Source organism: Dama dama, chromosome 4, assembly GCF_033118175.1.
Source record: "Dama dama isolate Ldn47 chromosome 4, ASM3311817v1, whole genome shotgun sequence".
Taxonomy (NCBI): domain Eukaryota; kingdom Metazoa; phylum Chordata; class Mammalia; order Artiodactyla; family Cervidae; genus Dama; species Dama dama.
In genome coordinates, this window is record NC_083684.1 from 55,154,073 (window position 1) to 55,179,184 (window position 25,112).

The window sequence follows — 25,112 nt, forward strand, 5'->3', positions numbered from 1 at the left end:
CCACACCAACCCAGCCACTCATTCAACAAACACTTATGGAGCACCTACTGTGTACCAGGCCATCTTGGGCCCCGGGGAGGGGGACGGGGTGGGAATACAGCAGGGCTGAAACCCCTGACCCCCTGGGTCAACAGTCAGCAAACAGGAGACACAGGAGCATGTGAAGGATACTCTGATGAGGAGAACCAGACAAAGTAAAGCAGGGAGGAGGCTGGCTGTGGAGGCGGAAGTCTCTCAGTCGTGTCCGACTCTGTGACCCCATGGACTGTACAGTCCATGGGATTCTCCAGGTGAGAATATTGCAGTGAGTAGCCTTTCCCTTCTTCAGGGGATCTTCCAAACCCAGGGATCGAACCCAGGTCTCCAGCATAGCAGGCAGATTACTTACCAGCTGAGCCACCAGGGAATGCCAATTTTCGACAAGGTGCTTGGGGAGGGACAGAGTGGCCGGAAGGTGGGATCTGAGTAAGGAGTGTGAAGGAGGGCGGATGTCTGTGGAATGCTTTTCCAAGCGGAGGGAATGGAAGTGCAAAGTTCCCAAGGTGGGAATATGCTTGGCAACTTCTAGAAACTCCAGGAGGACAGTGGGGCTAGAGCAACTGAGTTTGGGGGAGAGGGGTTGGTCACAACCGAGCTTGTAAATGAACAAACACTCCTATGTTTATACACCCCCATGAAGGCCTGCTTCTTAAGTGTGTGTCTAATAGGTGTGTACGCCCCTACGGGTGTCTGTGTGGCTCAGTGTGATTGTGTCTGTGCTTGTGCGTATGTGTGTTTGCCTGTGTCTAGGTATGAGTATGTGTGTTTCTGTATGTAAGTGTGTACGTTTGTGTGTATAACTGTATGTTGGTGCATATGTTTGTGGTGTCTGTGTGTGAGTGTGTGTCTATGTGTGTGTACGTGTACATGTGTCTGTCTGGGTGGGGGTTGGGTCTGTGTGGAGGTGGTGTTAGCTGGCCTCTCTTTGGGGTGGAGGTCTGCATTCCCCATACATTACCTCTTTTTTGACACTCCCTTCAAGCAGGCACCACTGGGGGCTGGAATGATCCTGGAGATGGGGCATGGTGGGGCAATGCTCAGCCTGGCCCCAACCCCCTCCTTCCCCTCTCTGACCGGGCCCCTCCTCACATGACTCCCCAGGCCTGAACAAGACTACTTCTTTCTCCTGTGAAGCCCACAACGCCAAGGGAATCACCACATCCCGCACGGCCACCATCACAGGTGACAGGGAGCTGGGGAGCTGGGTGTCAGAGGGTATGGGCTTGGGGTCAGAAGTCAGAACTGGGGTAGAGGACCGGGCAAGGAGCTTCGGGCACAGGATCAGTCCCTCCCCTCATCTGTCCACAGTGCTCCCCCAGCGGCCCCGTGACCTCCGCTTGGTTTCCACCCAGCCGACGGAACTGGAGGTGGCTTGGACCCCAGGCCTGAGCGGCATCTACCCCCTCACCCACTGCATTCTGCAGGTAGGTGAGACCACAGCCTTTTCTCGCCTCCATCTCAGCCGTCCTTCCACCCAGAGCCGCAATCCCTCATCCTTTCCCTGGGAAACCAGCCTTTCCCAGCCATTCTTGTGATGAGAGGCAGTAGAACCTTGGGATAGGCCAGATGTCCTGGGTTTAAATCCTAGCTCCAACAAGCTGCTGGCTGCATGAGCTTGGGTGGGTGACTCAACGTCCCTGGGTCTCAGTTCTCTCATCTGTAAAATGGGCATAACGGTAGTCCCTACCTGGTAGACTGGCTGTAGGAATTCAGTGAGTGGCTGCATTTAACAAACTTAAAATAGTATCTGGAACTTGGAAAGCATGCAATAAACTGTTGGGTGCTTTTGGAAATTCCTTAGCCATCCAGTGATTAGGACTCCATATTTTTGCTGCCGGAGGCATGGGTTCAATCCCTGATTGGGGAACTAAGATCCTGCAAGTCAAGCAGCATAGCAAAAGACAAACAAAAAGCTATTGGCTGTTTTCGTTTTTTTAGTGTTGGTGATATTGGTTCTAGCCAGAATAGAAACCCTGAAACAGCAGGGACCAGAGCCATCTTCCACCACTGGGTGCTCACAGCCCTTGGGCTTCTCCCATCCCATCCCTGACCACTCTGGCTTGTCACTGTCTGGGGATGAGTCTATCTTTCCACTGGACTGTGAGCTCTTGGAGGAGCAGGGCCGAGCTGGCTCAACCCTATTATTTATTTCTTTATGTTTAAAAATTGTTATTATTTTTACTTTTTGGCTGCCACGCAGCATGTGGGAGCTTAGTTCCCTGACCAGGGATTGAACCTTAGTTCCCCTTCCTGCAGTGGAAGCATGACGTCTTAACCACTGGACCGCCAGGGAAATCTCTGGGTTCCCATTACTGCCCAGTGCAGGGCCAGACCCTGGGTAGGAAATGTTTACTGGAAGAATACCTGATAATTGAGGTGAGCTGGACCCAGCCTTCTGCACTGAAGTTGCTCCTGCTCTAGAATAAGAAAAACAAACCAACACACATCTCCAAATACAAGATCCGGTTCTGGCCTGAAGTTGTCTGAGATTTGAGAGTTTAAGTGAGGATGAGACAATGCCCATGATGGGAAATGACAATAATGAATAATGACTAGTTTTTTTTTTTTCAATCGTGCCACATGGCTTTCGGGATCTCAGTTCCCTGACCAGGGACTGAACCCAGGCCATGGCAATGAAAGCCCAGGATCCTATTAGGCCACCAGGAAACTCCCAATGACCAATTTTTATTGCGTGTCCACTATGTGCTTAGGTTTCCCTCGTGGCTCAGTGGTAAAGAATCGGCCTGCCAATACAGGAGACACAGGTTCAATCCCTGGGCCAGGAAGACCCCCTGGAGAAGGAAATGGCAACCCACTCTGGTATTCTAGCCTGGGAAATCCCATGGACAGAGGAGCCTGGTGGGCTACCGTCCATGGGGTCACAAAGAGTCAGATGAAACTAAAGAACAAAAACAATAACCACAACCACTATGTGCTGGGCCTTGTGTTACAGCTTAACACATACTTGTTTGAGTGTTTTGTGAAGCAGAGTCTATGGATACACTCATTTTCCAGATGAAGAAATAAGGCTCAAGGACTTCCTTGGTGGTCCAGTGGTTAAGACTCGCTCTTCCACGACATGGGGCATGGATTTGATCCCTGGTCAGGGAACTAAGATCCCGCATGCCATATGGTGCGGCCAAAAAATTAAAAAAGAAACTAAGTTTCAGAGTAGTTAAGCAACTTGCCCAAGGACAGAGCCAGGAAGTGGCAGAGGTGGGATCCAAACCCTTGTCTTGCCAAACCCAAAGGGCACTTCTAAAAGGCCATTTAGAGCCAGTGCTTGATTAAACAGGAGCTACCTTTCTTATAAGACCCTGGCCCTGGGGACAACCTCACATTCACTTGATATTTTAACCCCAGAAAGTAATGACTGTTCATCTTCCCATTTTCAAGATAAGAAATTGAGACCCAGAGAGGGGAAGTGACCTGCCTTCCCCAGGGGCTATAAAGGCTAAAACTGATTCAATCCCAGAAGCTGGGCTGATTTGGGAAGACCTCAAATGCCAGGTCAGACGCCAGCTGTACCCCCAACCCACATCCATCCAGTGTCCCCCAAGAAAAGCAGAAGTGTGCCCTCTTCCTTCTCCAGGTCTCACTTCCTGCTGTGCATGAGCTCAGGGTTCAAGTTGGAGGGTCACAGCCATGCGAGGGAAAAGAGAAGTGGGGGTGGGCAGGGGGAGGCTGACAGTCTGCGCCCATGTCCCCTTTGTCCCAGCCGAGGTTCCCCTTCTGCTCAATCAGTGTGGGTCAGAGAGCAGGCAAGGAGACCACCTCCCCCACTCCTGTCGTCTCTTCCCCAGGCCTTGCTGTGGTCTCCCCACTCAGGGACTGTATGACCTTGGGCAAGCTGCTGAATCTCTCTGGGCCTCTGTTTCCACGTCTGTAAAATGGGAATGAAAAAAGAAATTGACCCCCATAGGTACTCATTCCAAACTAATGTGCTTGGCAGGGTGTTTGGGGCACATCTGGCACTCAAAATAAGTTAGCTGTTGACAGGATAGGTAAGCGAGTTCATGGGCTTTATGTCAGTAAACCTCTCACCTTGACAGAGACTCTCGGAGGCCCATTTTCCAGAGACAGGAACTGAGACCCAGGGAGGTAAAGACACTCACTCTAAATCACATAGCAGAGACTTCCCTGGTGGTTCAGTGGTTAAGACTTTATGCTTCCACTGCAGGCGGCAAGGACCAGGGATCAAACCCTTGTCGGGGAACTAAGATCCTATAAGCCACCACATGGCATGGCCAAGATAAAAAAAAAAATCAGACAGCAAATAATATCCAAGCCAAGTCTGGACCCGATGGAATCTGGTTGTGAGCAGTAACTCTTTCCCAGCATGGCGTGTGTTGTGGTTATATCACCTGGGTGCTCCCCAGGATAAAGTTAGCACCCCTGAGCTGCGTGGCTGTGGGCTGTGGGGCTGTGACGAGTTTGTGGTTCTGTGGGGAAGGGCTGTACGGACATCCTCCCCAGCTGTGGTCCCTCCCATCCTGATCGCGTCAGTCCTGGGGACCAGGTGGGTGGAGAAGCCTTTGCCGCTGTGGAGGATGTGCCAGGTTTGACACTGGTGGCCAGACAATCTCACACACACAAAATAACAGTGACAAACACTCAATCTGCACAGACACTCTTTTTTTTGTTTCTTTTTGCTTTTTTAAATATTTATTCATTTTTGGCTGTGCTGGGTCCTTGTTGCTGTGCATGGTCTTACTCGGGGGCTACACTCGAGTTGCAGTGTGTGGGCTTCTCATTGCAGTGGCTTCTCTTGCTGTGGAGCACGGGCGGTAGGGCACGTGAGTTTCAGTAGTCACAACTCGGGGGCTCCACAGTGCAGGCACAATAGTTGTGGCGCACATCCCCATGGCATGTGGGATATTCCCAGACCCAGGATCGAATCCATGTCCCCTTCATCGCAAGGTGAGTTCTTAACCACTGGACCACCAGAGAAGCCCTGCACAGACACTTTTCTACATGCTTACAGGGTGTCACTTCAGTTAAGCCTGTGAAGAAGGGAAACACTGTTGTTATCCCATTTTTCAGATGAAGAAACTGAGGCACAGGACTAGGGAGTAAGAGAGGCTGGATTTGAATCCCAGATCCAGTATCTGTGCTCTTCAGCACTAAGATGCATTACATCTCTGGACAGAAGAGTATTATTACCATTACTGATGTTCTTAAAAGGACGTTCTTATTGTCAGTAGGGCAAAGGTTTTGAAGATAGGATGGGTTCAGGTCCCAGTTTCATCAATGACAAGCTAGTGTCCTCGGATCAGTGATTCCAACTCTCCAGTCCTCAGTGCTTTCATCTGTATAATGGGCATAAACATAGCGCATACTTACAATGCACAGCTAAAGTGAGGTCAAATGAGTTTAGGTTTGTAAAAGACTTTGCTTTTAAAAAAAATTATTTCTCTGGCTGCATTGGGTCTTAGTTGCAGCGTATGGGATCTAGTTCCCTGACCAGGGATCAAACCTGGGCCCCTGCATTGGGAGCACAGAGTCTTAGCCACTGGAGCACCTTGGAAGTCCTTTTCTATTTTTTTTAATTAAGATATATGATGTTGATAATCTTTGGTGTACACCTAGATTGTTTAACCAATGTGACCACCCTCTGAATCAAGATACAGACACTTCCCAGCTGTTGAAGGTTCCCTCACCCCCCAGAGATGCCCACTCTTCTGACTCCTTTTTTAGCTATTGGAGGCTTGCGGGATCTTAGTTCCCCAACCAGGGATTGAACCTGGGCCCTCGGCAGTGAAAGCACAGAGTCCTAACCACTGGACCACCAGGGAATTCCCTCCTCTGGCTTCTGTTGTGGGACATTGATTTGCCTGTGGTCAAATGTCATTATTATTGACGCTGACCACCTGCCATGCAATGTCCAGCTGTCCTAACTTAATTTTTTTGTATGGCCATGCCACACGGCATTCGGGATCTTAGCTCCCTGGTGATTGAACCTGTGCCTGCAGTGGAAGCATAGAGTCCTAACCACTGGACCGCCAGGAAGTCCCTTGCATTGAACCTTTAAGCAGCCCTGGAGGGCATTTGCTCCCCTAAGCTCACATTTTCCAGATGAGGAAACTGAGGCTCAGAGAGAGAAAGTCTTGTTGGAAGTGGCTTTTGCAACTGATGGCAAAGCCACATTGTGGAGCTGGGTGGCCTCTTTGCTTTGCAAACCCAGGTGCCCGTGTTGCACAAACCTGGAGTCGTCACACACACACACATCCTTGCAAAGTTGTGTCATCACACCAGGATCACTACCATTGAGAGTTGACCGCTTTGAGTGTTGACATGGCCACCCTGTCCTCACACCCCCTCCCTCTCCCCAGGCTGTGCTGTCAGACGACGGGGTGGGCGCCTGGCTGGGAGAGCCAGACCCCCCAGAGGAGCCCCTCACCTTACAAGCGTCTGTTCCCCCTCATCAACTGCGGCTGGGCAGCCTCCATCCTCACACCCCTTACCACCTCCGGGTGGCCTGTGTCAGTAGCCAGGGCCCCTCACCCTGGACCCACTGGCTTCCCGTGGAGACACCAGAAGGAGGTAAGAAGGGGCTGGTGGCGGGGAGACATCATCCACTGCCCCGCTGACCCTTGCGTACATCAGCATGACCCCCAGCATCTCCTCTCACCTGTACACCCCACGTGGCTTCAATCTCCCTCCTGTCCCATCCCCAACTGGCATCTCTCCCGGACCTCATCCCTGTGCTCCTGCTCATGGGAGACCTGCACCAGTTGCCCGCATACTTGTCCTTTGCACCCTGCCCCTACTCCTTGGGAAGAGGGGAGGGGGTCAGGAAGAGGTGGGGGTGCCAGCTTCCCCTTTTCCCTGTCCTCCAGTGCCCCTGGGCCCTCCTGAGAATGTTAGCGCCATGCGGAATGGGAGCCAAGCCCTTGTGCGCTGGCAGGAGCCAAGGGCGCCGCTGCAGGGCACCCTGTTAGGGTACCGACTGGCCTATCGAGGTCAGGATACGCCCGAGGTGGGTGCTGCTGGCTGGGCTGGGGTGGAGTAGCTGTAGAGGAGGGGACTGGGGAGTAGAAGATGACAAGGCAGACATGGACAGTTGAGCAGGTTGTGTAGGATGTGATCACCCTGTGCTAGCAGAGCACATTCTGGGGCAGTTGAAGGGGACCATGAGAGGGTAGCCTGTGTGCATGCTCAGTCGCTCAGTCATGTCTGACTCTTTGCGACCCCATGGATGGTAGCCCGCTGGCTCCCTGTCCATGGGATTCTCCAGACAAGAATACTGGGGTGGGCTGTCGTTTCCTTCTCCAGGGTATCTTCCCAACCTAGGGATCAAACCTGCGTCTCCTGCATTGGCAGGCTATTCTTTACTATCGAGCTACCTGGGAAGCCCCCAGGAGAGAGTTAGGGGATGGCTATTTATGAATCTGTGAACTGTGGTGTTAGAGAAGACTCTTGAGCGTCCCTTGGACTGCAAGGAGGTGAAACCAGTCAATCCTAAAGGAAATCAACACTGAATATTCATTGGAAGGACTGATGCTGGAGCTGAAGCTCTAATACTTTGGCCACCTGATGCAAAGAGCTGACTCATTAGAAAAGACCCTGATGCTGGGAAAGATGAAAGGCAGGAGGAGAAGGGGATGACAGAGGATGAGATGGTTGGATGGCATCACCGACTCAATGGACATGAGTTTGAGCAAGCTATGGGAGATGGTGAAGGATATGGAAGCCTGGCGTGCTGCAGTCCATGGGATCGCAGAGTTGGACACAACTGAGCAACTGAACAACACTTTGTGAATCATGTACAAAATGTTTCAGTAGACATATTTGCTAGGACAGTTTTACAACAGATAGTTGCATAGCACGTTGAGGAAGAGGTGTCTCTTTCTAATTAGCATGAAGGTACTATCTGAGCAAGCAGCACCCTGGAATGGAGAGATGGATGGGAGAAAGAGTGAGGAATTAGAAGGGGATGGAGGGATGAGAGGACAAAGATGAGAATTCGGTTCTTTCAACAACAGTACTGTGTTCCACGCCTCCTTGTGCTAGGACCTGAGGATGTACATGGCAGTGAAGAAGACAAAGTCCTAGACCCGGTGAAGCTGATATTTTAATGAGTGGAGGGGTAGAGAACGGAAAGGAGAGGACAGGATAGGGGATGGGAGACGAAGGGTAGGAAGAGGTAGGGGATGAGGGGCTGGCGATGAGGAGTGGGCTTTGAGAAAGATGGGGAGTTGAGGCTGAGGGTGAGAGCTTAAGCGCTAGGGCTGGATCTCTACTCTGATGCCTTATTTGCACATCCTAGGTGCTGATGGACGTAGGGCTAAAGCGAGAGGTGACCCTGGAGCTGCGAGGGGAGGGGCCTGTGCCCAACCTGACGGTGTGTGTGGCAGCCTACACCGCCGCTGGGGATGGACCCTGGAGCCTCCCTGTGCCCCTGGAGCCCTGGCGCCCAGGTAACTGCAAAGCCGTGCTCAGCCTCCCTCAGCCTACCCACAGGGACCACGTCTATCCCAGATGCCCGTGACTTGCTCCTTGTACCTTTTGGCGTTACCCCAGTCTAGGCTTCATTCCCACCTGGAAGCTTCCTGAGAGCCTCACTCCCTCTCTCCCGTGTCTTACCAGTCTCTCTGAGCATGTCCTCCCTCCGTCCTTTCTCCTCGCAGGACAAGGACAGCCAATCCACCAGCTGGGTAAGGGCTTTCACACCCCTTCTCCTGCTCTCCCTTCCCCCAAGGCCCAGTGAGGGCCCCATCACCACATGTTCTCTTTGCACATCCCTTTCATGTTCCTCAAACTCATCACTCTAATCCTCTGCTTCTTGGTTTTGTGTGGTCCTTGATGGAAGTGCCTGGAGCGGCCCAGAGCATTGTGGGTACTTGGTGAATGGTGGATAGATAGGTGGATGGGCAGACTGACGAATGAATGAATGTGTAGATGGATGAATGAATGAATGCATGGCTGAATGGTGGACAGATGAATGAATGAGTGGGTGGTGGACGGATTAATGAATGGGTGGATGGTGGATGGATGAATGAATGGGTAGGTGATGGATGGATGAATGAATGGGTAGATGAGTGGATGAACGAATAAATAGGTGGGTGGGTAGATGAATAGATAGGTAGAGGGACAGAGAGATGAGTTATCCCCCACATATTCATCTTCCTCAAATATTTCTCCAAATATTCCTCCTACTTGTAACCACTATCCTTAAATATTCCTTACATGTTTTCTTGCATTTGTTTGCATACTCTTTCCACACTAACCCCACCCTCCTTTCACGTTCATCCCATTATAACCCCTCATTCTTCTCACGGGCTTCCCAAACCCAATGCACACTCACACTTCTCATTCACAAACTGATACTTTTTGCACACTCACCATGCATCCCACATTGTAGGCACTGAAAGACTTTCAATCTACACAATCCCACATTCTGCAGCTCTCCTTGCACACTCACTCGACACTCCTTACACAGTATTCCCTCACCTCGAGTTAATCCTAACCCATGCCCACTTTCTGCACATACCACACCAAACTCTTGGTACACTCAACACACACTCATCCTCCACTCCTTATACACTCACTCCCACCTTTTTGCATATCCTTTTCATCCATCTCATGCTCATCTTCCCCTCCCACATCCTTTGCACACTCATTGTACACTCTTCTCACACCAAAGTTACATCCTTACAAATCACTGCCCCTACCTTGTATCTAAAACTTCTTGAATACTCCTTGAATCCTCACATACTCCCAATTCCTCAAATACTCATCTGGCACTGTTTACACACTCCTTTGCACACCATGTCCCTATGCACATTTATTTCACCCTCATCCCTTGCTTTATGAAAACCCTTCCAAGGAATTCCCTGGCAGTCCAGTGGTAAGGAGTCAGTGCTTTCACTGCTGAGGGCATGGGTTCGACCCCTAGTCAGGGAACTAAAATCCCACAAGCTGCAAGGAGTTGCCAAAAAAAAAAAAAACACGATTTCATAGTCATCACGTACTCCTCAAAAATGTCCCTTGGCCGTTGGTCCCTGGAGCCTCCAACTCCTTGCATATCCATTGCACACGCCTTGTACAGCTGTCATAACACTGCACACATTCTCTCCCTGCTCAACTGTTTTCCACACCCAAGTCCCCCCTCCTTGCACAGCCGTCACACACGGGTACCCCACTTGAGATTTACTTCCGGCCCTCCCACACTCCTCCAGCCCTCCTTGCATTCTCACAGCCCATCCCGCACAATCTCTCACTCCCATCCCACACTCCTTCCACACTCATTGCACACTCCCCAGGTATCCATCCCACTTGGCACTCACCACACTCATCCTAGGAGTTTCATACTCCTCCTTCAAAAAAAAATTATTTATTTGGCTGCGTCAGGTCTTAGTTACATCATGCAGGATCTTTTCTTGTGGCTCGCGGACTCTCTAGTTGCAACACTTGGGCTCCAGAGCACCTAGGCTCAGTAGATATGGTGCACGGGCTTAGTTGCTCCTAGGCATGTGGGATCTTAGTTTCCTACGCCTGCGTGTGTGCTCAATCGTCATGTCCAACTCTTTGTGACTCTATGGACCATAGCCCACCAGATTCCTCTGTCCATGGGATTCTTCTGGCAAGAATACTGGAGTGGGTTGCCATGCCCTCCTCCAGGGAATCTTCCTGACCCCAGAGATCAGACCCAGTCTCCTGCACCTCCTGCATTGCAGGCGGACTCTTTTTACCACTGAGCCACCAGAAAAGCCCCTCAGTTCCCTGATCAGGGGTCAGACACGAATCCCCTGCATTGCAAGGTGGATTCTTAACCACTGGACCACCAGGGACATCCCTCACACTCCTCCTCCAACGTCCACTCCTGTCGTATCCATTGCATGCCCCTTCCAGCCCTGTCCATCACCCAATGTACCTACACCTGCCTCCTTTCAACACCACCCCCCTGGGGACCCAAGGAACCAAGACCTCCACCATGACCTGTCCCGCGTACCCCCTGACAGTGAGTGAACCCCCAGTCCCCGCCTTCTCGTGGCCCTGGTGGTATGTACTGCTGGGAGCAGTGGTGGCCGCCGCCTGCGTCCTCATCCTGGCCCTGTTCCTCTTCCACCGGCGGAAGAAGGAGACCCGCTACGGGTAAGTCGGGACCACGTGGGACGGGAGGCTGACCTGGACTGGGGTAGAGAGGCTGGAGGTGGGGAGACTGTGAGGAAGCTGGCACAGGAGGAGAGAGTACCAAGAATCAGAATGAGGACAAGCATCTGGGGAGTGAATGGAAGGCAGAAGGCAGCAGAGGCGCTCAGCAGACATTGGAGGAGAGGGCCGGCAGGTCTGGGGGTTGGGATGGCGCTTGCTTCCACTGCTCATGGAAGTGCAGGAGGTTCCATGTCACCGCCCTGCCCTCAACTCCTCTCTGTACCCCCCTAGAGAGGTGTTTCAGCCAACTGTGGAGAGGGGCGAGCTGGTGGTCAGGTACCGTGTTCGCAAGTCCTACAGTCGGAGGACCACTGAAGCTACCTGTAAGTGAGCCCCATGCCTCCCTGCCTGGGTTTTGGGATAAGAGGTATTGAGTGTTGGGCCTGCTGGGCTTCTGCAGATGTGCGAACCAACAATTTCTGAAGGCATTGGAATATTAGCACCACAGACCCGAAGAACAACAGGACTGTGGGACCACACACGACTTTAGAATAATTGAATCTTAGACACAATAAATTTTAGAAAGGCCAAACTCTGAGTCATAGGCTCTTAGAACCATGTAATGATGATGATGAAGACGATAAACATGATGATGATGGAAATGAAAAAATGCCCATGATGAGATGATTACAATGCTGATGATAATAGCCAACCCTAACACTTCCTCTGTGACTACTACTGTTCTTTTTTAAAAATTAAGTGTTTGTTTATTTATTTATTGGCTATACTGGGTCTTCATTGCTGCTCAAGGGCTTTCTCTAGTTGCAGTGAGTGCAGGCTACTCTCTAGTTGTGGTCTGAGGGCTTCTCATTACAGTGGCTTCTCTTGTGGCGGAGCACAGGCTTTAGGGTGCATGGGCTTCAGTAGTAGCGGCACGTGGCCTTAGCTGCCCTGAGGCATGTGGGATCTTCCTGAAGCAGGGATCGAACCCATGTCCCCTGCAGTGGAAGGTGGATTCTTAACCACTGGGCCACCAGGGAAGTCCCACAGGTGCTGCTCTAAGCTTCAACACATGTCATTAATTTAATCCCCATGACAACCCAGTGAGGTAGGCACATTATCCTCCCCAGCACCGGTGAGGAGGCTGTGGCACAGAGTGGCTAAGTAACTTATTGGAAGCCACACAGTTTGTAAGCTGGAGAGCTGGGGTTCACACCCAGGCAGTTCCACTCTCAAGTTCCTCCTCTGAACTGCCTCTTGGAAGCAGAGGATGTGCGAGAGGATGTGCAATTTACAATTGACCTAAAAAATTATAATCCAGTGCTACAGACTCTTAAGGCTCCCCTGGTAGCTCAGATGGTAAAGAAGCTGCCTGCAATGCAGGAGAACCAGGTTCCATCCCTGGGTCAGGAAGATCCCCTGGAGAAGGAATGGCAACCCACTCCAGTATTCTTGCCGGGAGAATCCCATGGGCAGAGGAGCCTGGAGGGTTACAGGCTATAGGGTCACAAAGAGTCAGACATAATTGAGCAACTAACACTTGATAGACTTTTAGGATCTTAAAAATCATAGAATCTTAGCACTACAATAGACTCTGTGTTAGAGGATTGTAGCATTTATGGAGGGTCCCAGGTAAGAAGGGACTACAGGAGCCACCTAGTCAAATTTCTTCTTCTCTCCAGTTGGGAAAACAGATTCAGGAAAAAAAAGGTTGGGGGGGGACAGAGTAGGCCTCTCCTAGAGTTAGCACCCAGGGAGAAGACTGCCAGGGGCCCCAGGGAGATACCGGAAGGGGCTGGGAAAGACATTTGTTGCAAAGGAGAAGGAAGAGGAAGTGAGGAGGTCACAGCAATCTAATGGGAATAACATGCAGCAGCAGTTCTCCAAGTGTGATCCAAGTCCCCAGAGGTCCCCGAGACCTTTGCAGGGGGTCCATGAGGTCAAAACTATTTTCATAATAATACCAAGATGTCATTTGCCCTTTCACACCCTCCTTCTCTTGCAAGTGCTCTGCAGAATTTTCCAAAGGCTTCCAAATATGTGATGATGTCATCCTTCTGTTGACTGATGTGCTTGTGTATTCTTGTGTTTTGAAAATTTATCTGGGGGACTTCCCTGGCGATCCAGTGGTGAAGACCCTGAGATTCCACTGCAGGGGGCTCGGGTTCAATCCCTGGTTGGGGAATTGTTAATAAGATCCTTTGTGGTGCGGCCAAAAATGAAAAAAGGAAATCATATCAGTTTTCATCCTGAACACAATAAATATTGCTGTGTAGACAACCCACATAAAAGAAAACTTTTTTCAAGTCTCAATAATTTTAAGAATGTAAAAGGGTCCTGGGGCTAATAAGTTGGAGAATAATTGCTACACGTGAAAATGAATAAACCCAACTACACACAGCTGCTGGGCTTCCCTGGGGGCTCAGTGGTAAAGCACCCACCTGCCAAGGCAGGAGACGTGAGTTCCATCCCTGGGTCAGAAAGACCCCCTGGAGAAGGAAATGGCAACCCACTCTAGTATTCTTGCCTGGGAAATCCCATGGACAGAGGAGCCTGGCAGCTTACAGTCCAGGGGTCGCAAAGAGTTGGACATGACTTAGCAACTAAACAAGAATAACGACAACATACAACAACTGTATTACAGTTATTTCATAGATACTGTGTGAAGTGAAAGAAGCCGGACACTAAAGAGAACATAGTATGTGATTCCATATTTATAACATCCCCAAACAGAAAAGACTAATCTGGGGTAAGAAAAGTCAGGAAAGTGGCCACCCCTGAAAGGACAGGTCAGTCTGTTCTTGACGTGGGTGTTAGTGACACATACCGTTGTGTTTGGTTCACAAAAATCCATTGAGCTGCTCGCTTGTGATTTTTTGCAGGTTGTACTTTAATAAAAAGTTAAGAAAAATTTTGAACAACTGGTACGGCAGGATGTTAACCAATCAAGGTGCCACTACTGCAAGATCACATGCCCGGCTCTAACCCTTTAGTTACTGCTCTGGGGGAAGATCTGGGGGGTCTAAAGGAGAAGTGGGAGTTGGGAGTGCTCAGGGCAGTAGCTAATCCTGAATGAATGCAGAATTATTTCAGTATTTTAACAATGGGTATACAGGCATGGGGCTTCCCTGGCGGCTCATGGTAAAGAACCCACCTGCCAATGCAGGAGATGCGGGTTGGATCCCTGGGTGGGGAAGATCCCCTGGAGAAGGAAATGACAACCCACTCCAGTATTCTTGCCTGGAGAATCCCATGGACAGAGGAGTCTGGCAGGCTACAGTCCTTGGGATTGCAAAGAGTTGGACACAATTTTAGTGACTCAACAGTGATAAATAACAACAACACAGGCATACCTGGGAGACACTGCACATTTGATTCCAGACCAACACGATAAAGTGTATAATGCAACAAAGTGAGTCACATGCATTTTGGGGTTTCTCAGTGCATATAAAATTTATGTTTAGGACTTCCCTGACAGTCCAATGGTTAAGACTCCATGCTTCCTCTGCAGGGGCCCAGGTTCCATCTAAGATCCCACATGCCATGCAGTGGGGCCAAAATAAACAAACAGAAACATAAAAACAAACAAAAATAAAAAAGTTGTGTTTACACTGCACTGTAGTGTACTAAGTATGCAACGGCATTATATCTTTAAAAACAATTTAGATACCTTAATTTTATCTATTTATTTTTTAAATTTGGCCACATCATGGCAAGTGGGATCTTAGTTTCTCAGCCAGGGATCAAACCCTTGCCGCTTGCAGTGGGAGTTTGGAGGCTTAACTACTGAACCACTGGGGAAAGTCCCTACATACCTTAATCTTAAATTGCTTTGTTGCTAAAAAAAATGCCAACCACCATCTGAACCTTCAGTGAGTTATAGCACTAACATCAAAGATCACAGATCATCATAACAAATACAATAATAATGAAAAGGTTTGAAATATCACAAGAATTACCAAAATATAACACAAGAGACACAAAGCAAGTTTGTGTCTTGCTTTGAAAAATGGTAACGATAGATTTGCTTGACACAAGATTGCCACAGACCTTCAATATGTAAAAAACACAGTATCTGTGAAGTGCGGTAAAATGAGGCACGCCTGTATCCTTATGGGAGGTGCTGCCTGGATGTCAGCTCTGCACCCTGGCTCTGTCTACCCCCACCCCACCCCCCATGCAGTGAACAGCCTGGGCATCAGTGAAGAGCTGAAGGAGAAACTGCGGGATGTGATGGTGGACCGCCATAAGGTGGCTCTGGGGAAGACCCTGGGAGAGGGTGAGTGCCCCCCCATCTCACACACACACACACACACACATCTCCCTGAACCATGCAGTCCTTCATCTCCCCACCCCTACCCAACCACAGAAAATGCAGTTCCTACAGGGTCCCCCCTGAAGTCAGTGGGGAGTACTCCCCCCATGCATGTCAAAGTCTCTCTCTGGTCCCCCACAGGAGAGTTCGGAGCTGTGATGGAAGGCCAGCTCAACCAGGATGACTCCGTCCTCAAGGTGGCCGTGAAGACAATGAAGAGTGAGTATGTACATACATGTGCACACATGTGGGATCCCCATCCTTTAACCTCTGGCCCCTCCCCTGTGCCCCTAAGGAGGCAGAAGAACAGGAACGGTGACAGCAATTTAGCCCAACCCTAGAACTTCAGTGTTTCCAGACAAGAAGTTAAGTCCCTGCCAGGTCCTTCAACAGTAGGAACTCAGTATGGGGAGATTACTACAAAGGTGCAGGGAAAACTGAAGGAACAGCAGGGTGCAGTTAAAACAACCTAGAGATTAGCAGCAGCAAGCGTGTCACTTCCACCCCCAGGCCTGAAGGGGCGGAGAGAGGATGTGGAGTTACCAGAGCCCACAGCCAGGGCCCCCTGATGGGATTTAGGCATCACAGAGTTAGGGGCTATCTTGTGGGAGCTTGAAACACAAAGGAGACGCAGCCACCACCAAGGCAATACTGGAAGCAGAGAGAGGGTGAAATGCCCTGATTTCTCTCCTCCTCTCGCCCACCTTCCAGTCTCCCATCAGTGCTTCCCATTGGCGGATTCCAACAGGAAACAGCAGGAAAGGGAGCCTGGGAAATGTAGTTTCCAGGGGCCAGCCCCATGTGATACACAGCAGAGCATGAGATGGTCCAGCATGAGGCACACCTGGCTTCATCATTTACTAGCTGTATGCTTTCCTGGTGGCTCAGATGATAAAGAATCCGCCTGCAGTGCAGGAGACCTGGGTTCAGTCCTTGGGTTGGGAAGATCCCCTGGAGCAGGGAGTGGCAACCCACTCCAGTATGCTTGCCTGAAGAATCCCATGGACAGAGGAGCCTGGTGGACTACAGTCCACGGGGTCGCAAAGAGTCTGAGCGACTAACACTTTCACTATGATCTCAGGTAAGTGACTAACCCTCTCTGAGCCTACCATTCCTCACCCGGAACAAAGTATCATAGTGTTCCTACTTCCTAGGGTATTATATGTCAAAGCACTTAATGCTGGGCTTGGCACATAGTACACACAGTTAATGTGGACTAAAACCATGTTATCTACATCCACAGAGAGGGTGAGAGCCAGTCCAGTCCAGGCTCACACAGCGCAGAAAGGCCAGGCTCAAGTCTTTTCCACACAGGGATGAAGCTTAGAGGGTCATGCTGGACGTAAGGGAGGAATGATCATTTCAGAATCACAAGGGCTAAAAAACTTGCGTTATGGAGTCATCACTCATTCATTCATTCGTTCATTATTGACTGCCTTCTGAATACTGGGTTATGCTCCTGATCTGGGTTTGAATCCCAGCTGTGTGACGCTGGGCGAGTCACTTTGCCTCTCTGAGCCAGTGTCCTGAGTTGTGAAACAGGGACAATCAATCGTTTGCATCCTAGGGCTGCTGGGAGTGTGCTGGGAAGCAGCCTAGCACGGAGCCCGCACATGGACCCCTGAGCCAGACTGCCTGGGCTTGAACTCTGCCTGTTCCTCTTGCAAGCTGTGGCACATTTCTTAAACATTCTGTGCCTTGTGTCTCCATCCTTGTTGTTCAGTCGCTAAATCATGTCAGACTCTTTGTGACCTCGTCAACTGCAGCATACCAGGCTTCCCTGTCCTTCATTATCTCTCTGAGTTTGCTCAAACTCATATCCATTGAGTCAGTGATGCCATCCAACCATCTCATCCTCTGTAGCCCCCTTCTCCATTCTTAAAATGGGGAAATAAAAGCTCCTCAGAGGGTTAAATGGGTTAATATATGTCAAGCGCTGAGTACAGTCCCTGGTACTTACTTGGTCATGCTTGATGAAGGAGAAGATGATGATGGTAATAAGGAGGAGGAGGGAAAGAGTCCTCCCTCCCCTCCCTCCGCCTCCTCCACCTTCCTCTCTCCTCCCAGTTGCCATCTGCACAAGATCGGAGCTGGAGGATTTCCTGAGTGAAGCCGTCTGCATGAAGGAATTCGACCACCCCAACGTCATGAGGCTCATTGGTGAGGGAGGGGCAGATTTAGGGGGCCAACAGGCCCCATGGAGGCTGCACCAGAGGGAAGAACCCTCCCTCAGGCACTGGGAAGATCAAACCTCCAGGCTTCCTTCGCACCACCCCCCCCTCGCCCACCCCCGCCCCCCGCCAGAGTGAGCAGGCTCCCCCCTTCCTCTCTCCCTCAGCTAGGAATGTGACCTCTGACCTTTCCCAGAAATAGCCGAGGTCCCCAGGAGGGCTGGAGAAACATCCCTGGGAACCAGTGCTAGACATGGCTTCTCTGACGCTTGGTCCCTGCCACCACCACCCCTGCTCCCCAACAGTTCGGAGGCCAGATCTGAGAGGGAGTGGGAGAAAGAGGTGGGAGTTGGGGTGGCGTCCCCTTCTGCCCACCTCCAGTGACAAGGCTGCCTGGGGGGGGCGGGACTCAGGCGTCTGTTTCCAGGGTTCTGAACGAGAGGGCTTCCCGGCGCCCGTGGTCATCTTACCTTTCATGAAACACGGAGACCTACACAGTTTCCTTCTCTATTCCCGGCTCGGGGACCAGCCAGTGGTGAGGGCATTTTATTATCTGGACCACAAGTGTTAACTGAGCACCTACTAGGTACCCAGTAATCTTTCTTTCTTATTTGAAAAAAAAATTGATGTCTATTCTACGTACACTAAAATATGCACATTTTTTGCATGCAGTTCAGTGAATGTTTTCTTGTGTATAGACCCATGGAAGGGCTTCCCAGGTGGTTCAGTGGTAAAGAATCCGCCTGCTAGTGCAGATGTGGGTTCCATCCCTGGGTTGGGAAGATCCTCTGGAGGAGAAAATGGCAACCCACTCCACTATTCTTGCCTGTGAAACCTATGGACAGAGGAGCCTGGTGGGCTATAGTCTGTGGGGTTGCAAAGAGTCAGACATGACTGAGTGACTAAGCACACACGCACGCATTAGGTACCTAGTGCTGCTCAGACGCTAGGAAGGTGATGGAGACCAAGAGGTTGTTTTCATGGAGGAACTGTCTGCCAGAGGTGGGGGGACCAGGCAATAAACAAGTTAACAAATGAATAAGCACAATAATTTTTAAGTGCCAGGAAGAAAACAGTGCAGGATGAGTGACAGGGAGGCCAGGCAGTTTGTTTGAGTGAACAGGGAAGGTCTTACGGAGGAGATCGAAGGAGGAGTTAACTGGTGGGAAGTGGGTGATCTGGGAGGAAGTGGTCCCGGCAGAGGGCACAGAATGTGCAAAGGCTCAGATGTGGGAACAAGCCAGAAAGGGGGTTCCTTGCCGAAGTGTCTGTCAAGGGCAAGAACAATGGGAGATCAAGACAGGAGAGGAAAGTAGGAGGGGATGACCAAGGGCTGATTGGAAAAGGGGTGGGGCTTAAGTCTCAAAGGTATGGGAAAGCATCACAGGGCAGAGCTAGAAGGGAGGAGGGATGGATTTCTGGGACTCCGCTGACCTCTACCCCATCGTGTCCTGCCCGCCCCTAGTTCCTGCCCACCCAGATGCTGGTGAAGTTCATGGCAGATATTGCCAGTGGCATGGAGTATCTGAGTACCAAGAGATTCATACACCGGGACCTGGCTGCCAGGAATTGCATGTGAGTGCCCAGCCTTCCAGGAATCCCCCTTCTTCAGGAACCCACCCCCACCCCCACCCGCCTTCCCAGGATGGAAGAAGGTGCTACACACACACACACACACACACACACACACACACACACACACACACACACCCTTCAGGTAAGTCAGAGCTCAGGAGTGGAAGAGAGAGCTGAGCAGGGAGGTTGGGGCCAGCTTTCTGGAGGACGTGGACCCTGAACTGAGATCCCACAAGAGTGCTGGAATGTGCAGAGAAAAGGAGAGGGGGCAGGCTCAGTGGGTAGCAGGATGTGAGCAAAAGGGCAGAGGAAACCCAAGAGGGTGGTGACATTTAAGCTTCATCGCTATCCCCCTTCAAGCTGAGTGTCTTGCCTGGGGCTACACTTGGGCAGTGGCCACACTGGATAAAGAGACCACACCCCCTGCTAAGTTGTTGCTGCTCAGTCGTTCACTCAGTCATGTCCCACTCTTTGAAACCCCGTGGACTGCAGCACACCAGGCTTCCTTGTCCTTCACTATCTCCCAGAGTTTGTTCGAACTCATGTCCTTTGAGTCGGTGATACCATCCAACCATCTCATCCTCTGTCACCTCCTTCTCCTCTTGCTTTCAATCTTTCCCAGCATCAGAGTCTTTTCCAATGAGTCAGCTCTTCGCATCAAGTGACCAAAGTATTGGAGTTTCAGCTTTAGCATCAGTCCTCCCAATGAATATTCAGGGTTGATTTCCTTTCCAAGGGACAAGCAAAAAATAGCCCAGAACCTGTCTAAGGGCTGCGTGTGTGTGTGTGTGTGTGTGTGTGTGTGTGTGTGAGACACATAAGCTTAGAATATTAGTCTCATTACAATGTCATTACAATGTTGGACTCAGAAATTGGAGCTAGAGAGGACTTCTCGGGTGGCCCAGTGGCTAGGACTTCACACTCCCAAAGCAGGGGGCCTGGGCTTGACCCACTAAGAGTTCACATGCCCCAACTAAAAGATCCTGCATGCCACAACTGAGACCCAGCACTGCAAAAGAATAAATATGTTTTAAAAAATTAAAAAAGAAGTTGGAGAATCAGAGACTCTTCAATAAGACGTGCAAACGTGCCCAAATGATTTTGATTACCTGCCATGGAATGCACATGCCAATTGCCTTTCATATACATTTTGGGGTCTTCTCATCCATGATTATAGCATAGCTTTCCAATTTATTTAGATATTATCCAGCTTCTTTCAGTAAAACGGTATAATTTTCTTTTTTTTCCCGCCCCACTACACAGCATGCAGGATATTGGTTCCCCAAGCAGGGGTTGTACCAGTGCCCCCTGAAGTGGAAGTGCAGAGTCCTAACGACTGGACCAGGGAACACCCCACTCCCAATTTTTATTTTGAAAAAATTCCAAATCTACAGAAAAGTTGAAAACATTTGCCATGAACACCCATATCTCCTCCTTGTTGGGATTTTGCCACGTTTCTCTTCTCTTCTCCGTCTCTCTCTCCCCTCAACCACTTGAAAGTAAGTTGCCAAGATGGTGACATTCCACCCCTAAATCTTCAAGAGGTGTCTCCTGGAATAAGGACTTAAGCCTAAACAATCACAATTCTGTTTTCAGACCTAAGGAGATTAACAATGATTCTGTAACACAGTCTCCTATCCAATCCATATTCAAATGTTATTTATATAAAGCGCAAAAACAAACACAAGTAATTCACGCTGTTAGAAGTGAAGATCTCAGTCACCCTATGAGGGGTAATTACACCCTAGGAATTCTTTCTCGTTAAAAAAAAAAATGGATGTTTATTCTACATACACTAAAATAGACACATTTTATGCGTGCAGTTCAATGAATGTTTACATATTTACAGACACATGGAAGGGCTTCCCAGGTGACCCAGTGGTAAAGAATCTACCTGCCAATGCAGGAGACTCAGGTTTGATCCCCAGGCTGGGAAGATCCCCTGGAGGAGGAAATAGCAACCCAGGATTCTTGCCTGGGAAATCCCATGGACAGTGAGCCTGGTGAGCTACAGTTCATGGGGTTGCAAAGAGTTGGACACAACTGAGTGAGCATGCACACGGACCCATGGAAACAACCACCGCTAAATCAAGATAAAGAACATTTCTTGGCCCTTCGCAGGCTCTCTCCTTCCCTTCCCAGCCACTGCCCTCAAGGGGTAACAACTATTCTGTACTTCTGTCACTTGTTCTTAAATGTCATGTAAGTGGAATTGCAATTTTGACTCCTCTGTGTCTGGCATCTCTTGCTTAGCGTGAAGTTTTTGAGATCAGTCCATGTTCTTGTATGTATCTGTAGTTCTCGTTCTTTGCTGTATGGTATTCCATTGCACAGCTGCCCCACGACATTCTCTTTCTTAATCTGGGTTCTAGTTACATAGGTGTGTTTGTGGAAATCCAGTGAGCTCTTCATTTAAGATTTGTGCATGTCTTCGTATTTATATAGTATACTTCAAAACATTTTTTTTTAAAACAGACTCCCCTGGTGGTGCAGTAGCTAAGACTCCATTCTCCCAACGCAGGGGTGCTGGGTTTGATCCCTGGTCGGGGAACTAGATCCCACATGCCACAGTGAAGATCTTGAGTGCAGCAACTAAGGCCCAGTGCAGTCAAATAACTATTAAAAAATTTTTTTTAAATATCAGAGAATCCCACCCAAGGAGCCTGTGAAGGACCTTAGAATCTGGCAAAAAGCCAGAGCTGGGAAGGCCCCCTAGCAGCCCTTTTCAGACCCACCTTTCACAGAGGGTATAAGAAGTTACATAGTTCCCTCCCAGGTTTGGGGGCTGACCGATCCCCACCCCCAGGCAGGACAGCCAGGACAGGAGACAGAGACATGTCTGAGAGTGAGGACAGGCTTCCTGGTGGAGGGGGCAATGCCGTGACCCCATTCCTCTCCCCCCCATCTGAGCAGGCTGAACGAGAACATGTCGGTGTGTGTGGCTGACTTTGGGCTCTCCAAGAAGATCTACAACGGGGACTACTACCGTCAGGGACGCATCGCCAAGATGCCGGTCAAGTGGATTGCCATCGAGAGCCTGGCAGACCGCGTCTATACCAGCAAGAGCGATGTGGTACGTGCGCCCCGGCAGGAGTGGGGGAGAGCGTGGCCTGATCATCTCACACCAGACCCAGGCTCCCGGGGACATGAGGGCTTCCCTGAGCAGGGGCCTGTCCACATGGACCGTGTGTGGTGGGCGTCTGTGAACGGTGGTGTGGACATGCTGGGGGGGTGGGCACAGGGCTATGTGTGCGTGGTGACAGGTTGCCACGTGGATTGTGCAGACAGCCTAGGTTGGGAGAGGCACTGGTAAGTGTATACATGTGTACAGCTAGGGTGTGGAGGGTGACCCTAGACCACATGTCCATGGAGTGTGTAAGTGTGTGCACGGGTGAGCAGGTCTAGGTGTGCACACAGATTGCCTCCATAAGTGTGTACCTATACCAGAGTGTTTCTGTGACTAGCTCTGATGCACCCACAAAGACATCTGTGTACATGTAAGTGTGGGCATATCTGTGTGTTGGGTGAGGGCTTTTTTGTGCAAGAGAGACCCTCTAATTTTCTCCCTTCTGTTCCCCGACAGTGGTCCTTTGGGGTGACGATGTGGGAGATTGCCACTCGAGGCCAAACCCCATATCCGGGAGTGGAGAACAGCGAGATTTATGACTACCTGCGTCAGGGAAACCGCTTGAAGCAGCCCGTGGACTGTCTGGATGGACTGTGAGGACCCTCAGGACTCCACTCCCCTACCTCATGGGATTCCATCCCCAAACTCTGAGCACCCCACATGGCCCTGACATATCCAAGACCCTCTAAAACCTGCACAGGGATTTCCCTGGTGGTCCAGTGGTTGGGACTCCAAACTCCCACTGCAGGGGGGCGCAGGTTCGATCCATGGTCTGGGAACTAGGATCCCACGTGCCACGTGACAGGACCCAAAAAAAGAAAAACCTGCACAGAATCCCTCAGACTGTTGGGGAACCTATCTGCCCCTCACCCATGCTCCTCAGAACCACTATTAGCTTGAGAGGTGTACTAAGTCACGTGTGCTAAGGGTCAGTCGTGTCCGATTCTTGGCAACCCCATGAACTGTGGCCCGCCAGGCTCCTCTGTCCATGGGATTCTCCAGGCATGAGTGGGTTGCCATGTCCTCCTCCAGGGGATCTTTCCAACCCACCCAAGGGTCAAACCCGCATCTCTTACTATATCCTGCATTGGCAGGCAGGGTCTTTACCACTCATGCCACATGAGAAGCCCGAGAGGTGTGACTCAACAAAAGGTGCCCTTTCTTCCTTTTCTCTGTGCCAAATTCAGGTTGGACCAGTCTCCCGCCACGTATCTGTGGGCTGTAGTGCCCATTCCCCAAAATTCTAATTCCTTCCAGACTCCTGAGCACCCACGCTTCCCCCCCACCCCATGCTCTTCAACACCCAGAACCCTCTGCCAAACCCTTATAATGAACTTCTGCAAACTCTCAGGGCTCCCGGGCTCCCCTGAGATGTTCTCAGAATCCTTTAGAGTGGTGGTTATCACACTTTGCCATCCCATGAAATACATAGAGAAGAGAACTTGGGGGATAAAAAGAAGATGTTGTTTGTGTCAGGAAGGGACAGCCTGGGGCTTCAGACTCCCCAGGTCCTCCTTGGGTGTTCCAAGAGCTGAGGAGAGTAAAAAGGGTGAAAATTTCCATAGAACTTACTAGAAGGCATGGTGTCAGGTGCTTTGCATGAAATTAAGTCATTTGGTCGTTTCTACAGCCATTTGAGGTGGGTTGCCACCATTTGAGGTGGGTTGCCACCATTAGTGAAGAAGGCAATGACAACCCACTCCAGTACTCTTGCCTGGAAAATCCCATGGACGGAGGAGCGTGGTAGGCTACAGTCCATGGGGTCGAGAAGAGTCGGACACGACTGAGCGACTTCACTTTCGCTTTTCACTTTCATGCACTGGAGAAGGAAATGACAAGCCACTCGAGTATTCTTGCCTGGAGAATCCCAGAGACGGGAGCCTGGTGGGCTGCCGTCTATGGGGTCACACAGAGTCGGACACGACTGACGTGACTTAGCAGCAGCAGCAGCAGCAGCCACCATTAGTAGGGCTTCCCAATTAGCACAGTGGTAAAGAATACACCTGCCAATGCAGGAGACACAAGTTCGATCCTTGAGTCGGGAAGATCCCCTGGAGAAGGAAATAGCAACCCACTCCAGTATTCTTGCCTGGAAAATTCCATGGACAGAGGAGCCTGGCCAGCCACACTGCATCAAGTTGAAGAGTCAGACACGGCTGAGCAACTGAGCATGCAGGCGCTCAAGGCACCATTAGTATTCCCCTGTGTAAATGATGTAACAGAGACCCACATCAAGGGAAGGTCATTTGCCAAAGGCTGCATAGCTGGTGTTTTAGTTATCTATATCACCAAAATCCAGTAGCTTAAAATAACAAGCCTTTTATTACTTCACATGGTTTCTGAATGTTAGGGGGTCTGGGAACAGTGTGGCAGGCTGATTCTGAATCAGGGTTTCAGTGAGGTTACAGTCAAGATATCAGGGGGGTTACAGGCATCTGAAGGTTGGGACTGGAAGCTGGTTCACTCACATAGCTGTGGCAGGAGGCCTCAGTTCCTTGCCACGTGAAACCCTCCACAGTGCTGCTTGAGTTTCCTCATGACATGGTGGCTGGCTTCCCCCAGATGAGCGTCCCAAGAAAAAGAACAAGGAGGAATCCACAATACCTTTTCAACCTAGTCTCAGAAGTCACACACACCATGGAACTTCCCTAACAGCCCAGGGGTTAAGACTCTGCACTTCCAGGAGGTGTTCAATTCCTGATCAGGGAAATTTCCTATGTCATGTGGTATGGCAAAAAAAAAAAAAAAAGAAGTCTCCACACACTATCAAGGTACCAAGTCAGAATGC

The 25,112-nt window shown here is 50.3% G+C and overlaps 1 protein-coding gene and 1 non-coding gene across 4 annotated transcripts in view; one reads left to right on the forward strand and one right to left on the reverse strand.

Moving 5' to 3' along the window:
* Window positions 1-25,112, forward strand: part of AXL (AXL receptor tyrosine kinase) — a 34,873-nt gene that overhangs the window by 7,257 nt on the left and 2,504 nt on the right. Inside the window, exons 5-19 of one of the 3 annotated variants that reach the window (XM_061139362.1) lie at window positions 1,141-1,221; window positions 1,348-1,463; window positions 6,372-6,582; window positions 6,879-7,018; window positions 8,309-8,459; window positions 8,670-8,696; window positions 10,959-11,136; window positions 11,428-11,519; window positions 15,320-15,415; window positions 15,593-15,670; window positions 17,519-17,611; window positions 18,036-18,157; window positions 19,088-19,197; window positions 22,111-22,270; window positions 22,781-22,917. In XM_061139362.1, coding sequence (XP_060995345.1) covers window positions 1,141-1,221; window positions 1,348-1,463; window positions 6,372-6,582; window positions 6,879-7,018; window positions 8,309-8,459; window positions 8,670-8,696; window positions 10,959-11,136; window positions 11,428-11,519; window positions 15,320-15,415; window positions 15,593-15,670; window positions 17,519-17,611; window positions 18,036-18,157; window positions 19,088-19,197; window positions 22,111-22,270; window positions 22,781-22,917 — 1,792 coding nt within the window. The remainder of the gene's footprint in view (window positions 1-1,140; window positions 1,222-1,347; window positions 1,464-6,371; window positions 6,583-6,878; window positions 7,019-8,308; window positions 8,460-8,669; window positions 8,697-10,958; window positions 11,137-11,427; window positions 11,520-15,319; window positions 15,416-15,592; window positions 15,671-17,518; window positions 17,612-18,035; window positions 18,158-19,087; window positions 19,198-22,110; window positions 22,271-22,780; window positions 22,918-25,112) is intronic. The other 2 variants (XM_061139363.1, XM_061139364.1) reach the window with 2 other exon arrangements.
* TRNAE-UUC (transfer RNA glutamic acid (anticodon UUC)) lies at window positions 5,762-5,834 on the reverse strand. The gene has a single exon. It is a non-coding gene; the product is annotated as a tRNA-Glu (tRNA).